The sequence below is a fragment of the Artemia franciscana genome, chromosome 5 (assembly GCF_032884065.1).
Source record: "Artemia franciscana chromosome 5, ASM3288406v1, whole genome shotgun sequence".
In the NCBI taxonomy this organism is placed as follows: Eukaryota; Metazoa; Arthropoda; class Branchiopoda; order Anostraca; family Artemiidae; genus Artemia; species Artemia franciscana.
Genome location: NC_088867.1, coordinates 3,302,300 through 3,316,186, shown reverse-complemented (window position 1 = coordinate 3,316,186; position 13,887 = coordinate 3,302,300). Strand labels below are relative to the sequence as shown.

General features: G+C 35.2%; 2 protein-coding genes across 2 annotated transcripts in view; one reads left to right on the top strand and one right to left on the bottom strand.

Moving 5' to 3' along the window:
- Positions 1-13,887, top strand: part of LOC136026884 (BOS complex subunit TMEM147-like) — a 344,819-nt gene that overhangs the window by 12,940 nt on the left and 317,992 nt on the right. The gene's annotated exons all lie outside the window — the stretch shown is intronic.
- The window catches only part of LOC136027782 (uncharacterized), a 75,294-nt gene that overhangs the window by 9,174 nt on the left and 52,233 nt on the right, over positions 1-13,887 (bottom strand). The window contains exon 3 of the mRNA XM_065705245.1: positions 1,930-2,039. Coding sequence (XP_065561317.1) covers positions 1,930-2,039 — 110 coding nt within the window. The remainder of the gene's footprint in view (positions 1-1,929; positions 2,040-13,887) is intronic.

Below are 13,887 nucleotides of genomic sequence, written 5' to 3'. Positions count from 1 at the left end.
ATGGCTATCTCAAAACTTTGATCCGTCGACCTTGGGAAAAAAATGAGCGTGGGAGGGGGCCTAGGTGCCCTCCAATATTTTTGGTCACTTAAAATGGGCTCTAGAACTTTTCATTTCCGTTGGAATGAGCCCTCTTGCGACATTCTAGGACCACTCGGTCGATACGATGACCCCTGGGAAAAAAAGAAATAAACACGCACCCGTGATCGGTCTTCTGGAAAAAAAATACGAAGTTCCACAATTTTGTAGATAGGAGCTTGAAACTTTTACAGTAGGATTCTCTGATACGCTGAATGCGATGGTTAGATTTTCGTTAAGATTCTAAGACTTTTAGGGGATGTTTCCTCCTATTTTCCAAAATAAGGCAAATTTTCTCAGGCTCGTAACTTTTGATAAAAAGAACTAAATTTGATGAAACTTATATATTTAAAATCAGCATAAAAATCCGATTCTTTTGATGTATCTTTTAGTATCAAAATTCTGTTTTTTAGAGTTCCGTTTACTATTGAGCCGGGTCGCTCCTTACTACAGTTCGTTACCAGGAACTGTAAAAAGCAATAGGTTATAGACATGTAAAAATCGTTTAAATCCTTAATCGTAAAAAAGGTTAAAGAAGTAGATTAACCCTAGACCAAACTACTTTATTTTTAAGTTAAAATAGTGCAGACAAATAATGATTTTAAACATAAAAGCAAAAGGTTGTAGACATATGAAAATCGTTTAAATAGTTAATCATAAAAAATATTAAAGAAGAGGATTAACACTAGGTCAGTCTAGTTTATTTTTAAGTTAAAATAGTGCAAACAAATAATGCTTTTAACATAAAAGCAAAAGGTTGTAGACATATAAAAATCGTTTAAATAGTTATTCATAAAAAAGATTAAAGAAAAGGATTAACACTAGGCCAATCTAGTTTATTTTTAAATTAAAATAGTGCAGACAAATAATGATTTTAAACATAAAAGCAAAAGGCTGTAGACATATGAAAATCATTTAAATAGTTAATCATAAAAAATATTAAAGAAGAGGATTAACACTAGGCCAATCTAGTTTATTTTTAAGTTAAAATAGTGCAAACAAATAATGCTTTTAACAAAAAAGCAAAAGGTTGTAGATATATAAAAATCGTTTAAATAGTTATTCATAAAAAAGATTAAAGAAAAGGATTAACACTAGGCCAATCTACTTTATTTTTTAGTTAAAATAGTGCAGACAAATAAGGCTTTTAAACATAAAAGCAAAAGGTTGTAGACATATGAAAATCGTTTAAAGCATAAATCGTTTAAATCGTTAATCGTAAAACAGGTTAAAGAAGAAGATTAACACTAGACAAATCTACTTTATTCTTAAGTTAAAATGGTGCAGATAAATAATGCTTGTAAACATAAAAGCTGTAGACAAACGAAAATCGTTTAAATTTAAAATCCTTTAAATTGTTAATTGTAAAAAAGGTTAAAGAAGAGGATTAATACTAGACGAATCTACTTTTTTTTAAAGTTAAAATAGTGTAGATAAATAATCATTCTAAACATAAAAGCACATGGTTTTAGACAAATAAAAATCATATAAAGTTAAAGTCGTCTAAATCGTTAATTGTGCAATAAGGTTTAAGAAGAAGATTAACATTAGATAAATCTACCTTATTTTGAAGTTAAAATAGTGCAGACAAATAATGCTTGTAAATATAAAAACAAAAGGTTGTAGACAAATGAAAATCGTTTAAAGTGAAAATCGTTTAAATCGTTAATCGTAAAAAGGTTAAAGAAGAGGATTAATATTAGACGAATCAACTTTATTTTTAAGGTAATATAGTGCAAACGAATAATGTTGTAAACATAAAAGCACAAGGTTGTAGATAAATGAAAATTAACGATACGTACAAAGAACTTACACACACAAAAACAAATAAATAACGCTTCGTATGCGTACCTTATTAGGTGCACTGCTGTTTCTGTCAAAGCTCATATGCAGTACAGCTCCAAGTAAAATCTCATTTTCATACGAGCCAAGGCTAAAGTAGGTAATTCCACAGGATTGTCCTGAAAGTTGGATTTAATGTAAATTTACTAAAATTTATTATTTTAAGCACCGGCATTGTTTTGCATCATGTTCTGCTCGATCTCATCTTTTTTTTTAATTAAATAAAAAAAAACAAGTTTTTTTAACTGAAAGTAAGGAGCGACATTAAAACTTAAAACGAACAGAAATTACTTCGTATATGAAAGAGGCTGCTTCCTCATCAACGCCCCGCTCTTTACGCTAAAGTTTGACTCTTTCTCTCAATTCTTCTTTTTAAAACAGTAAAAAACTTTAGCGTAAAGAGCGGGGCGTTGATGAGGAAGCAGCCTCTTTCATATACGAAGTAATTTCTGGTTGTTTTAAGTTTTAATGTCGCTCCTTACTTTCAGTTAAAAAAACTTGTTTTTTTTATTGAATTTCTGGACGTTTTTGAATCAATGCATGTTTTGATTTTGGCTCTCCGCAGAGGAATAATTAAAACAAAATTTGCATTTTTTTTTTGGCTAAATGGCATTTATCATAATTTTGATTGAATGATTTTGAGAAAAAAAGAGCGGGGGAGGAAGCCTAGTTGCCCTCTGATTTTTTGGTTAATTAAAAAGGCAACTATAATTTTTAATTTTTTACGAATATTTTTATTAGTAAAAGGTTTACGTAACTTATAAATTAGCTTACGTAAAGAACTTTTGTATTCTCATATTTTTATTACATATATGAGGGGGTTCGCCCCCTTGTCAGATCCTCGCTCTTTACACTAAAGCTAAAATTTTGTCCCAATTCATTAAGAATGACCCCAGAATCGCAAAAGCCGTAGAATAAATAGTTGAAATTACTAAAAATACTTTAGCGTAAAGAGCGAGGTATTAGGAGGAGGTGAACTCCTCAAATGGGTAATGATTTCTGTTTGTTTTAAGTTTTAATGCTGCTCCTTACTTCCAGCTGAAAGAACTTTTTCATATTTATTTTTTTCATTGTTTTTTCTTTAAATAATGCTAGTAAATCCTGCGCTCCCTTCATGGAGATTTTCTTCCCCCATGACAAACTATCGATGGAAAGTTCCCCCAGCATATCCCCCTCTTCTCAACCCCTCCCCCAACCAAAAAAATCCTCCTGAAAATGCCTGTACACTTCCCAATAACCATTACTACATGTGAGCACTGGTCAAAGTTTGTAACTTGTTGCCCCTCCCAAGGGGACTGTGGGGGAGTAAGTCGTCCCCAAAGACATAGTTATAAGGTTTTTCGACTACGCTGAATAAAATGGCTATCTCAGAATTTTGATCTGTTGACTTTGGTAAAATAATTAGCGTGGGAGGGGGCCTAGGTGCCCTCCAATTTTTTTGGTCACTTAAAAAGGGAACTAGAACTTTTCATTTCCATTAGAATGAGTCCTCTTGCAACATTCTAGGACAACTGGGTCGATACGATCACCCCTGGGAAAAAGAAAAAAAAACAAACAAAAAAACAAAAAAACAAATAAACACGCATCCGTGATCTGCCTTCTGGCAAAAAATACAAAATTCCACATTTTTGTAGATAGGAGCTTGAAACCTCTACAGTAGGGTTCTCTGATACGCTGAATCTGATGGTGTGATTTTCGTCAAGATTCTATGACTTCTAGGGGGCGTTTCCCCCTATTTTCTAAAATAACGCAAATTTTCTCAGGCTCGTAACTTTTGATGGTTAGAACTAAACTTGATGAAACTTATATATTTAAAATCAGCATTAAAATGCGATTCTTTTTATGTATGTATTGGTATCAAAATTCCATTTTGTAGAGTTTTGGTTACTATTGAGCCGGGTCGCTCCTTACTACAGTTCGTTACCACGAACTGTTTGATTCGCTGAGTTTTTCACCGAGCAATGGGGATACTATGATGGGTATGATGGGTAAGTGATGGGTATGAATCGTTTGAAGCCTCTGTGCTTCCAATTAGCTTGAGTTTTGAAATATCAAGCCCTATGTTTACTAGCAAAAAAAAAGTTTTTGTAACGGAAAGTAAGGAGCGACATTAAAACACCAAACTAGGTGACTTACTAGCAAAAAGACCATATTTCTACCTGGTACCCTGTATGAAAATAATTTCATTTAGGTACCCTAAATGAAAGTAAGGAGCGACATTAAAACTTAAAACGAACAGAAATTACTCCGTGTATGAAAGGGGCTTTTCCTCCTCAACGCCCCGCTCTTTACGCTAAAGTTTGACTATTTTCTTAACTCTACTTTTTAAAACAGTAAGAAACTTTAGCGTAAAGAGCGGGGTGTTGAGGAGGAAAAGCCCCTTTCATGTACGGAGTAATTTCTGTTCGTTTTAAGTTTTAATGTCGCTCCTTACTTTCCGTTACAAAAACTTGTTTTTTTATTTAATTTCTGGACATTTTTGAATATGCATGTTTTCGATCTTGGCTCTTCGCACATAAAGAATTAAAACGAAATTTGCATATTAATTAATTGCAATTGATCGGAAGATTTTGAGAAGAAAAAAGCAAAGGAGGAGGCCTAGTTGCCCTCCAAGTTGTTGATTACTTAAAAAGCAACTAGAACTTTTAATTTTTTACAAACGTTTTCATTGGAAAAAAATATACGTAACTTACGAATTAACTTACGTAACGAACTTCTATAGTCGTATGTTTTTATTGCGTATATGAGGGGGTTCAACCCTCGTCCATACCTCGCTCTTTACACTAAAGCTTAGATTGTGTCCCAATTCCTTAAGAATGACCTCTGAATCACAAAGGCCGTAGAATAAATATTTGAAATTATTAAAATGCGTTAGCGTAAAGAGTGAGGTGTAACGAGGAGGTAAACCCCTCATATGTGTAAAAATCTTAGTTCGTTTTAAGTTTTAATACTGCTCCTTACTTTCAGTAGAAAAAACTTTTCTTATTTATTTTTTCATTGTTTTTTCAAATAAAGCTAGAAAATCTTGCGCCCCTTCATTGAAATTCTCTTCCCCCATGAGAAGTCGCTCCATGGAAATATCCTCCCAAGTAACCCCCCCCCCCCTCCCTCAACTCTCCCCTCCCCCTAAACTAAAAAAATCCCTCCTGCAAAAGTCTGTACACTTCCCAGTAACCATTACTATATGTAAACACAGGTCAAAGTTTTCAACTTTGCAGCCCCTCCCACGGGGACTGCGGGGTAGTAAGTCGTCCCTAAAGACATAGTTATCAGGTTTTTCGACTATGGTGAATAAAATGACTATCTCAGAATTTTGATCTGGTGACTTCGGGGAAAAATTGAGCGTGGGAGGGGGCCTAGGTGCCGTCCAATTTTTTCGGTCACTTAAAATGGCACTAGAGCTTTTAATTTCCGTTAGAATGAGTCCTCTTTCAGGATTCTAGGACCACTCAGTCGATACGATCACCCCTGGGGAAAAAAAAAAACAAACACGCATCCGTGATCTGTCTTCTGGCAAAAAATGCGAAATTCCACATTTTTGTAGATAGGAGCTTGAAACTTCTAAAATAAGGTTCTCTGATACGCTGAATCTGATGGTGTGATTTTCGTTAAGATTGTATGACCTTTAGGGTGCGTTTTCCCCTATTTTCTAAAATGAGCCAAATTTTCTATGGCTCGTAACTTTTGATGGGTATAACTGATCTTGATGAAATTTATATATTTAAAATTCGATTCTTTTGATGTAACTATTGGTATTAAAATTCTATTTTTTAGAGTTTCGGTTACTTTTGAGCTGGGTCGCTCCTTACTACAGTTCGTTACCACGAACTGTTTGATAATTCTGAATAGGGCCCCTTCTTTAATTAACATCCCAACTCCTTGTCTAATGAATTGGGGAGAAAAATTTTCAAATTTATATCATAGATATAATACCAGATATTAGCGTGTTGTTGCTTGTGACGAACCTCCTCCGAGATTTCCAATTGCTCTTAATTTTTCTATTTAAAGCCCAGCTCTGTTTTTAATATTTATATCAAATATTTGATGCTCAAAGTTTGTTTTAGATATGTAATAGTCTCCGGTACTGAGCAGAGAACCAAGATTTTGAATCCATCGGACATTCTAAAATTATCGATATAGTACTGGAGTCTATAATATTGGATCTAACTTTGTCTAATACACGGATATAACCTTGTCTAATGAATTGGGGAGGAAACTTTTCAAATTTATTTCATAGATTTAATCAAACAGTTCGTGGTAACGAACTGAAGTAAGGAGCGACCCGGCTCAATAGTAACCAAAACTATAAAAAATTTAGTTTTGATATCAATAGCTACATCAAACGAATTGCATTTTAATGCTGATTTTAAATATATAAGTTTCATCAAGTTTAGTCTTACCCATCAAAAGTTACGAGCCTGAGAAAATTTGCATTATTTAAGAAAATAGGGGGAAACAACCCCTAAAAGTCGTATAATCTTAACGAAAATGACACCATCAGATTCAGCGTATCAGAGAACCCTACTGTAGAAGTTTCAAGCTCCTATCTACAAAAATGTGGAATTTTCTATTTTTTGCCAGAAGACAAATCACGGGTGCGTGTTTATTTGTTTGTTTTTTTGTTTTGTTTTTTTTTTCCCAGGGGTAATCGTATCGACCAACTGGTCCTAGAATGTCGCAAGAGGGCTCATTCTAACGGAAATGAAAAGTTCTAGTGCCCTTTTTAAGTGACCAAAAAAATTGGAGGGCATCTAGGCCCCCTCCCACGCTCATTTTTTTCCCAAAGTCAACGGATCAAAATTTTGAGATAGCCATTTTGTTCAGCATAGTCGAAAATTATAATAACTATGTCTTTGGGAATGAATTACTCCCCCACAATCCCTGGGGGAGGGGCTGCAAGTTACAAACTTTGACCAGTGTTTACATATAGTAATGGTTATTGGGAAGTGTACAGACGTTTTCAGGGGGGATTTTATTTTGTTTGGGGGTGGGGCTGAGGGGAGGGGGCTATGTTGGAGGATCTTTCCTTGGAGGAATCTGTCATGGGGGAAAATCCAATGAAAAGGGCGCAGGATATTCTAGCATTACTATAAGAATACAATGAAAAATAAACATGAAAACGTTTTTTCAAATGAAAGGAAGGAGTAGCATTGAAACTTAAAACGAACAGAGATTATTACGCATATGAGGGGTTCTAAAAATACTTTAGCATAAAGAGCGAGGTATTTAGGAAGAGATAAATACCTCGCTCTTTATGCTAAAGTATTTTTAGTAATTTCAACTATTTATTCTACGGTCTTTCTGATTCAGGGGTTATTCTTAAAGAATTGGGACAAAACTTACGATTTAGTGTAAAGAGCGAGGTATTAACGAGGGTACAAACCCCCTCGTATGCATAACAAAAACATAAGATTATGAAAGTTTGTTACGTAAGTTAATTCTTAAGTTACGTATAATTTTTACTAATAAAAACATTCATTAAAAATTAAAAGTTCTAGTTGCCTTTTTAAGTAACCGAAAAATTGGAGGGCAACTCCTTTTCCACCCCTCAAGACCTCCTTTCACAAGACCTCCTTTTCCACCCCTTATTTCTCAAAATCGTCTGATCAAAACTAAGAGAAAGCCGTTTAGCCAAAAAAAGAATTCATATACAAATTTCATTTTAATAATTTATGTGCGGAGAGCCAAAACCAAACATGCATTAATTCAAAAACGTTCAGAAATTAAATAAAAAAACTGATTTTTTTAGCTGAAAGTAAGGAGCGACATTAAAACTTAAAACGAACAGAAATTACTCCGTATATGAAATGGGTTGTCCCCTCCGCAATCCCTCGCTCTTTACGCTAAAGTTTGACTCTTTGCCACAATTCTACTTTTTAAAACAATTAAAAGCTTTAGCGTAAAGAGCGAGGGATTGCGGAGGGGACAACCCATTTCATATACGGAGTAATTTCTGTTCGTTTTAAGTTTTAATGTCGCTCCTTACTTTCAGCTAAAAAAATAGTTTTTTTATTTAATACCAAATAGCGGCGTGTTGTTGCTTGTGATGAACCTCCTCCGAGACCTCCATTCGCTCTTATTTTTTCTATTTAAAATTCCAACTCTTGTCAATAAACTGAAGCAGATAAGTAGTTTCAATAGAACTGAATAAATATATGATAGGCAGGGCAATACTGCTGCCTAAGCAAAGAGCGATTTAGGCACATTATTTATTTATTACTAATTTATAATTATTTATTTACGCTTTGTATAGAAGGAGTTGTCGTAGAAAATTTGAAAGGGGCGCTTGTTCGATTTGAAATTGAAAGGGCTAGTCCCCTTTTTAATAGTAAAAAGTTATTAGGAGGGGGTGGGGGGCAAAAGGCATCTTCCCCATGCCCATCATTTTTCCAAACACCTCCAATCAAAATTTTGAGATGGTCATTCTGTTTAGCGCAGTGGAAGGTATAATAATTACTTCTTTGAGGATGACAGGCTACCTCAACAGCCCTCAAGGCAAGGGTTGTAAGCTATTTTCGCGGGGCATATAATTTTCTTATAGAAAGCGTCGTCGTGTAGGCTTCAGAGAGGGCTCATTGGATTGGTAATCGTGAGTTCTAGTGCCTTTTTTGAGAGTCAAAGTGATATGATGGCAGCTATCCCCCCACACTTTTTATTTTCCTGAAATACATTTGATGTAGTTATGCGCCAAGGGTATATAAAGTTTTTATGGAAAGAGTGGCCGTGTGGGCTTTAGAGGAGGTTCGTTTTTGAAAATGTGTAGTTTTAGTTCTCTTTTAAGAGTCAAAAGTAATAAAGAGCAGCTTGCCCCCCCCCCCTTGGCATACTTTTTTCCCCAAAAGCATTCGATCGAAGGCATTTTATTCATAATAGTCCAAAAGAATATAAAAATGTTTTCAGGGTGGACACAGCCCCCTATAGCCCAGGGGCAAGGGTTGTACGTTATGCCCCATGGTATATAAAATTTTTATGGAATGGGTGGATGTATAAACTTAGGATCGGATGAAGCTTAATTGATAGAAAATCCGAAGTTCTAGTACCTTTTTTAAGAGTCAAAAGTGAATGAAGGACAATCATTCTCCCCCCTTCAGGTCTGTCATTCCTCAAACCACATCAGATCCAAATTTTAAGGGAGCTATTTTGTTCAGCGTATTTTGAACTTTACTTTCCAACATGACGAAGGAGATTCAGGTGAGCCTTTCAGAGAATGTTGAGCAGATTGTTGAACTAAATTAAAACACGTTGTGCGTATGCGAATTGTTAAAAGGGTGTAAATCAGGAATGACTGGGTAAATTAATTTGGAACCTGAAGGATATGATAAGGGAGATGATTAGATAGGCAATATTGGCATTCTACCACTATTACGACTACCACCACCACTGCTGCTACCACTACTACTACCATACAACTCCATTTACAATATTGAAAGGATATTTGGCCTAAATCAAAAGACGCCATGTGCATATGCAATGTGAAAAAGAAGGTATTTTAAGAATTGATCTACGTATTAAGTTGGATTTTTAAGAGATTGCTTAAAGGGCAAAATCATCTGGTGAAAAGGCAATATGTGTGCACTACTACGCTAATACTACTATTACTGCAGCAACACTAATACTACTACTACTTCAACTACTACTTCTATTACAACTACTTGTAAGGCTAAGAGCATTGAGATGAAAATTTCAAGAAGTATATGAGCAAACAAGGTATCAAAAGGTCACATCAGCAATATCATAGCAATGGCTAATTATATTGAGTTGAAAGTTGATGAGAACTTGAGAACTTGATGAGAGGGGTGTTTAATTGACCAAAATGCAGTACGTTAGTATTACTGCTGCTAAAAGCACTCCCGCTATTACAAATAATACTAGTAGCAGTAATAACAATACTACTTTAGTAGTAGTAGTACTACTACTAATAATAATAATAATAGTAGCAATAATTATATTGAGTTGAAATTTACAGGACTTGATGAGAGGGATGTTCAAATGACCAAAAGGCACTACCTTAGTATTACTGCTGCTACTAATACTCCTGCTTTTACAAATGACACTACTAGCTGTAATAACATTGCTACTACTATGACTGCTATTACAACTATGCCTAATGTTATGAAGGGGAACTGAATATTCAAGGAATTGTGATAGGAAAGGTGAACTGAATCCTTAATGAATTTTGATTGGAAAGTTGAACTTTATTTCAAGGAATTTTGATGGGAAACGTAAACTAAATCACATCACGCTATCTGTATACAGTCTTTCAAAAGGGCATTACAGCACTATATTAGGAACAGTTTGGTTTGTGAAGTTGAAACTAATAGGGCTTTTTGTAGAGGATACGAACAAAATGTCTGCATCCTAATGCTACTGCTTCAACTCAAACTGCTAATACTACCACTATTATTACTACTTCTAATGCTGCTATTGCCACTAAAGCAAAGACTAGTACTATAAATTCTACTGCTACTATTACTAATGTTGCTATTAAAACTAAGGATATCAAGGTGAAAAATTTAAAATGTATTGAAACTGTACGGAACTAAATCGATACGCGCTATGTCCAGACAGGTTGTCAAGAAGACATATCAGGAATGCTTCAGGAACTGTTGATGGATCTGACTCTTTCAGTGTGCGTTGAAGGATATGTTGAAGATATATTTATGTTGAAGAAGGATATGTTGAAGGATATGTTTAAAGTGTTGTGCGCATACTGCTAATGTTGCTACTAGGTAAGCTAAGATTATTAAAGAGAAACTTTTAAGGAATATTTAGGCGGATGTTGAACTATATCCGAACGAACTTTGAACATGCGGATTTTCAAAGAGGTAACAAAGCAATATCTAAAGAATGGAGTATATTATTAAGTTATACCTTTAAGGCTAATTTGTTGCGGATTTTGAATAAGCCAGAAGACATATGTGTAGACTATTAATAATGCCACTAGAGTTACTGTAACTCATGGGCCTAGGGGTATTAAGATGAAACTTAAGGGGACATTTAGAAGGACATTCAATTAAACGAAAAAATTATATGTTTGCAGGTTTTCAAAAGGGCATGTAAGCAATGTCATGGGCAGTGACGTTCTATAATAGATAGAAATGTTGTTAAAACTTTTAAAGGAGCTTTTTTAATTCAAAATTGAAAGTTTTATTGCCACTTTTAAGAGTAAAAAGAAACTGGAGGGCAAGCAGACCTTTTACGAAGCCCATTAATTTTCAAACCCATCCATTCAAAAAGGATTTTCGACTCAAGCAGCCGAGCGAACCTTACGATGGTTCGGGCATCTGCTTCGAATGCCATTACATCTATCCGCAAAGATGATCTATGACTTCGACCCTATAAAATTTGGTTGGAAGCAACCTCGTGGCCGACCGAAGAAACGTTGGTCCGACAGCCTGTCCGAGTTCTTGGCGATGGCAAACATCAGACAGGGCGAAGAGCAAATACTCGCCATGGACCGAAGTGGGTGGAGGAGGCAGACGTCACTCTCTGCGCCGAGCAGTGCCCGGCAGGAGACTTAAGTCAAGTAATTTTGTTGAGTCAATTTTGACTCAACAAAATGTTGAGTCAACAATGTTGAGTCAATTGTTGAGTCAACTTTAAGTCAATTTTGTTGAGCACAGCAGAATGGTCCAGCGGCTATATCTCTAAGGGGTATTGGGTATGTCAATCCCGCACAGCCATTCATTTGACCCATTATAATGAAAAAATAAATCACCAACGCAACAGCACACACACACATAAAAAAAAGACAGAAGGAGAAAAGGAAGACTGTTTTCCTACATTAGTAATTAATATAGATTAATGCTTGAATGAAGCCTCAGCCCCACTCATCCATCCAATTACATAGGTAAAACAGCCTAGTAATACATAATCAACCATAAAGAATAATCCATAGACAGGCAGTCGTATCGTAAGTAAGTATAAGTCATCATTTACCAAATATTAAAAACAATAGAAAAAGACAAATAATTCACAGGCGACAACCCAACACGAAGGCTCATCAGGAGAATACATACTTGCCTATAGGGTTTCGGAACTTTAAATTCCCTACCCAGGCAAGTGGCGTGCCTACCATAAATTCCCTATTTTATCCCCGTGATAGGTATCACCCCCAAAATATATGCCTATGAAGAAACAAATGTAGAACAACCAATTAACACCAAAACTAGCTTATTTTACCTTGGTTCTGACCCCCGTGTATTTATATTACCAATTCACAATCTATATTAATACTAAACAATTATAAAAAAATTTTCACTACTTCAAATTTTCTCTATTGATGTAATGTGACGTAGATAAAATTTAAGGAAATGAATGCAAAATAAGACCTTTTGAAAATACAATATATGCAAAATCCTCCAGAAATCCACTGTTAAAAATTAGGGACACGCCAAGCTCAGTACCAAGGAAAATCAAAATCAACCAAAATCGCTAAGTATTTCAAGATAATTCTTTCAGTATTTATTTAAAATATCGTTATAATGAAAACTGAATTTTTTAAATTGCCTAGTTAATTTATTTACAGAAAAAACCTCTTAAAACAATTTTTGGCTTAAAATTTTACATCTATTTTTAAAATCAATATAATTACTGCAAATCCTTGCATATCTAAGTAACTGTGAGTAAAAAAAAAAAACTGAAAAGATATAAAATATTTTTTATGAAAAAGACTACAGCTACTACAACTACTACTAATAACTCACTGCAGCACAAAGCCATCTGAGGCCAACACAGCTAAGCACGCTCCTCTTCCAACCTAATCTACTCAAGGCCTCCCTCTTTACACCCTCCCATGAAGCTCCCTTTTCATTTAAATCTTTATTTATGACATCCTCCCAGCCCAGACAAGTACGACCTGCTTTCCGTGTAGCCCCAGACGGTTCGCCAAAGAGGACAATCTTCGGCAATCTGTCATCCTTCATCCGCGGAACGTGGCCTAGCCACCTCAACCTTTCTATCATTATAGCTCTAGAAAGCGGGATTGAACCACATTTTTGGTACATCCTATTGTTTGAAACACGGTCAGTCAGCCGTAGAACAATCCGTAGGCAATTTCTCTGGAAAATATCTAGTGAATTTTCATCTGCCCTTTGGAGCGTCCATGCTTCAGAGCCATATTTGACCACCGTCATCACTGTAGCTTCCAATATTCTAATCTTGGTTTGTAGACTTATCTTCCTATTCTTCCAAACTTTTTTTAACTGTGAAAAAACACCCTGAGCTTTAGCTATTCTACTTTTAACATCTTCACTGCTCCCACCATCTTTACTAATAATACTACCAAGGTAACTGAAGCTCCCAACCTGATCAATCTTTTCGTTACCTAATGTCACCTGTTCATCTTCACTTATTCCTAGCCTTAGTGACTTAGTCTTCTTAACATTAATTTTCAAGCCTATTTTAGCACCCTGAACTCGCAAAACCTTTAAAAATTCATTCATTTTGCTCACACTTTCAACTAATATGCTTAAATCATCAGCATAATCTAAGTCCAGGAGAGTTTTTCCTCCCCATTTGATTCCGTGGTCTCTAATCGCCTTTTTTTGCACCTTAAGACGAAGTCCATCAAAATGATCCACATAAAGGAGGATAGAACACAACACTGCTGAACTCTTGATTCAATAAAAAACCAGTTGCTAACCTCATTTCCTACCTTAACTGCAGCAGTGTTATTCTCCTGCATAGCACAAATCACTTTAATGTATTTTTCTGGTATACCATATAAGGATAATATCATTGCTAACGCTCCTCTATCAACAGAATCGAAAGCTTGTCAGAATTGATAAAACTGAGGACCAAAGGTTTTTCTAAAATCATTAGGTGCCTCCCCTTTTTTAAAAATCATATTCATAGTCTTCAGTAGGTTATCCCTAACCTCAGAGCCACCATATTTAAGAAACTAATTTATCACACTATCAGCGCCTGGAGCCTTGTTATTTTTTAATCCTTTTAGTACTGTCGCTA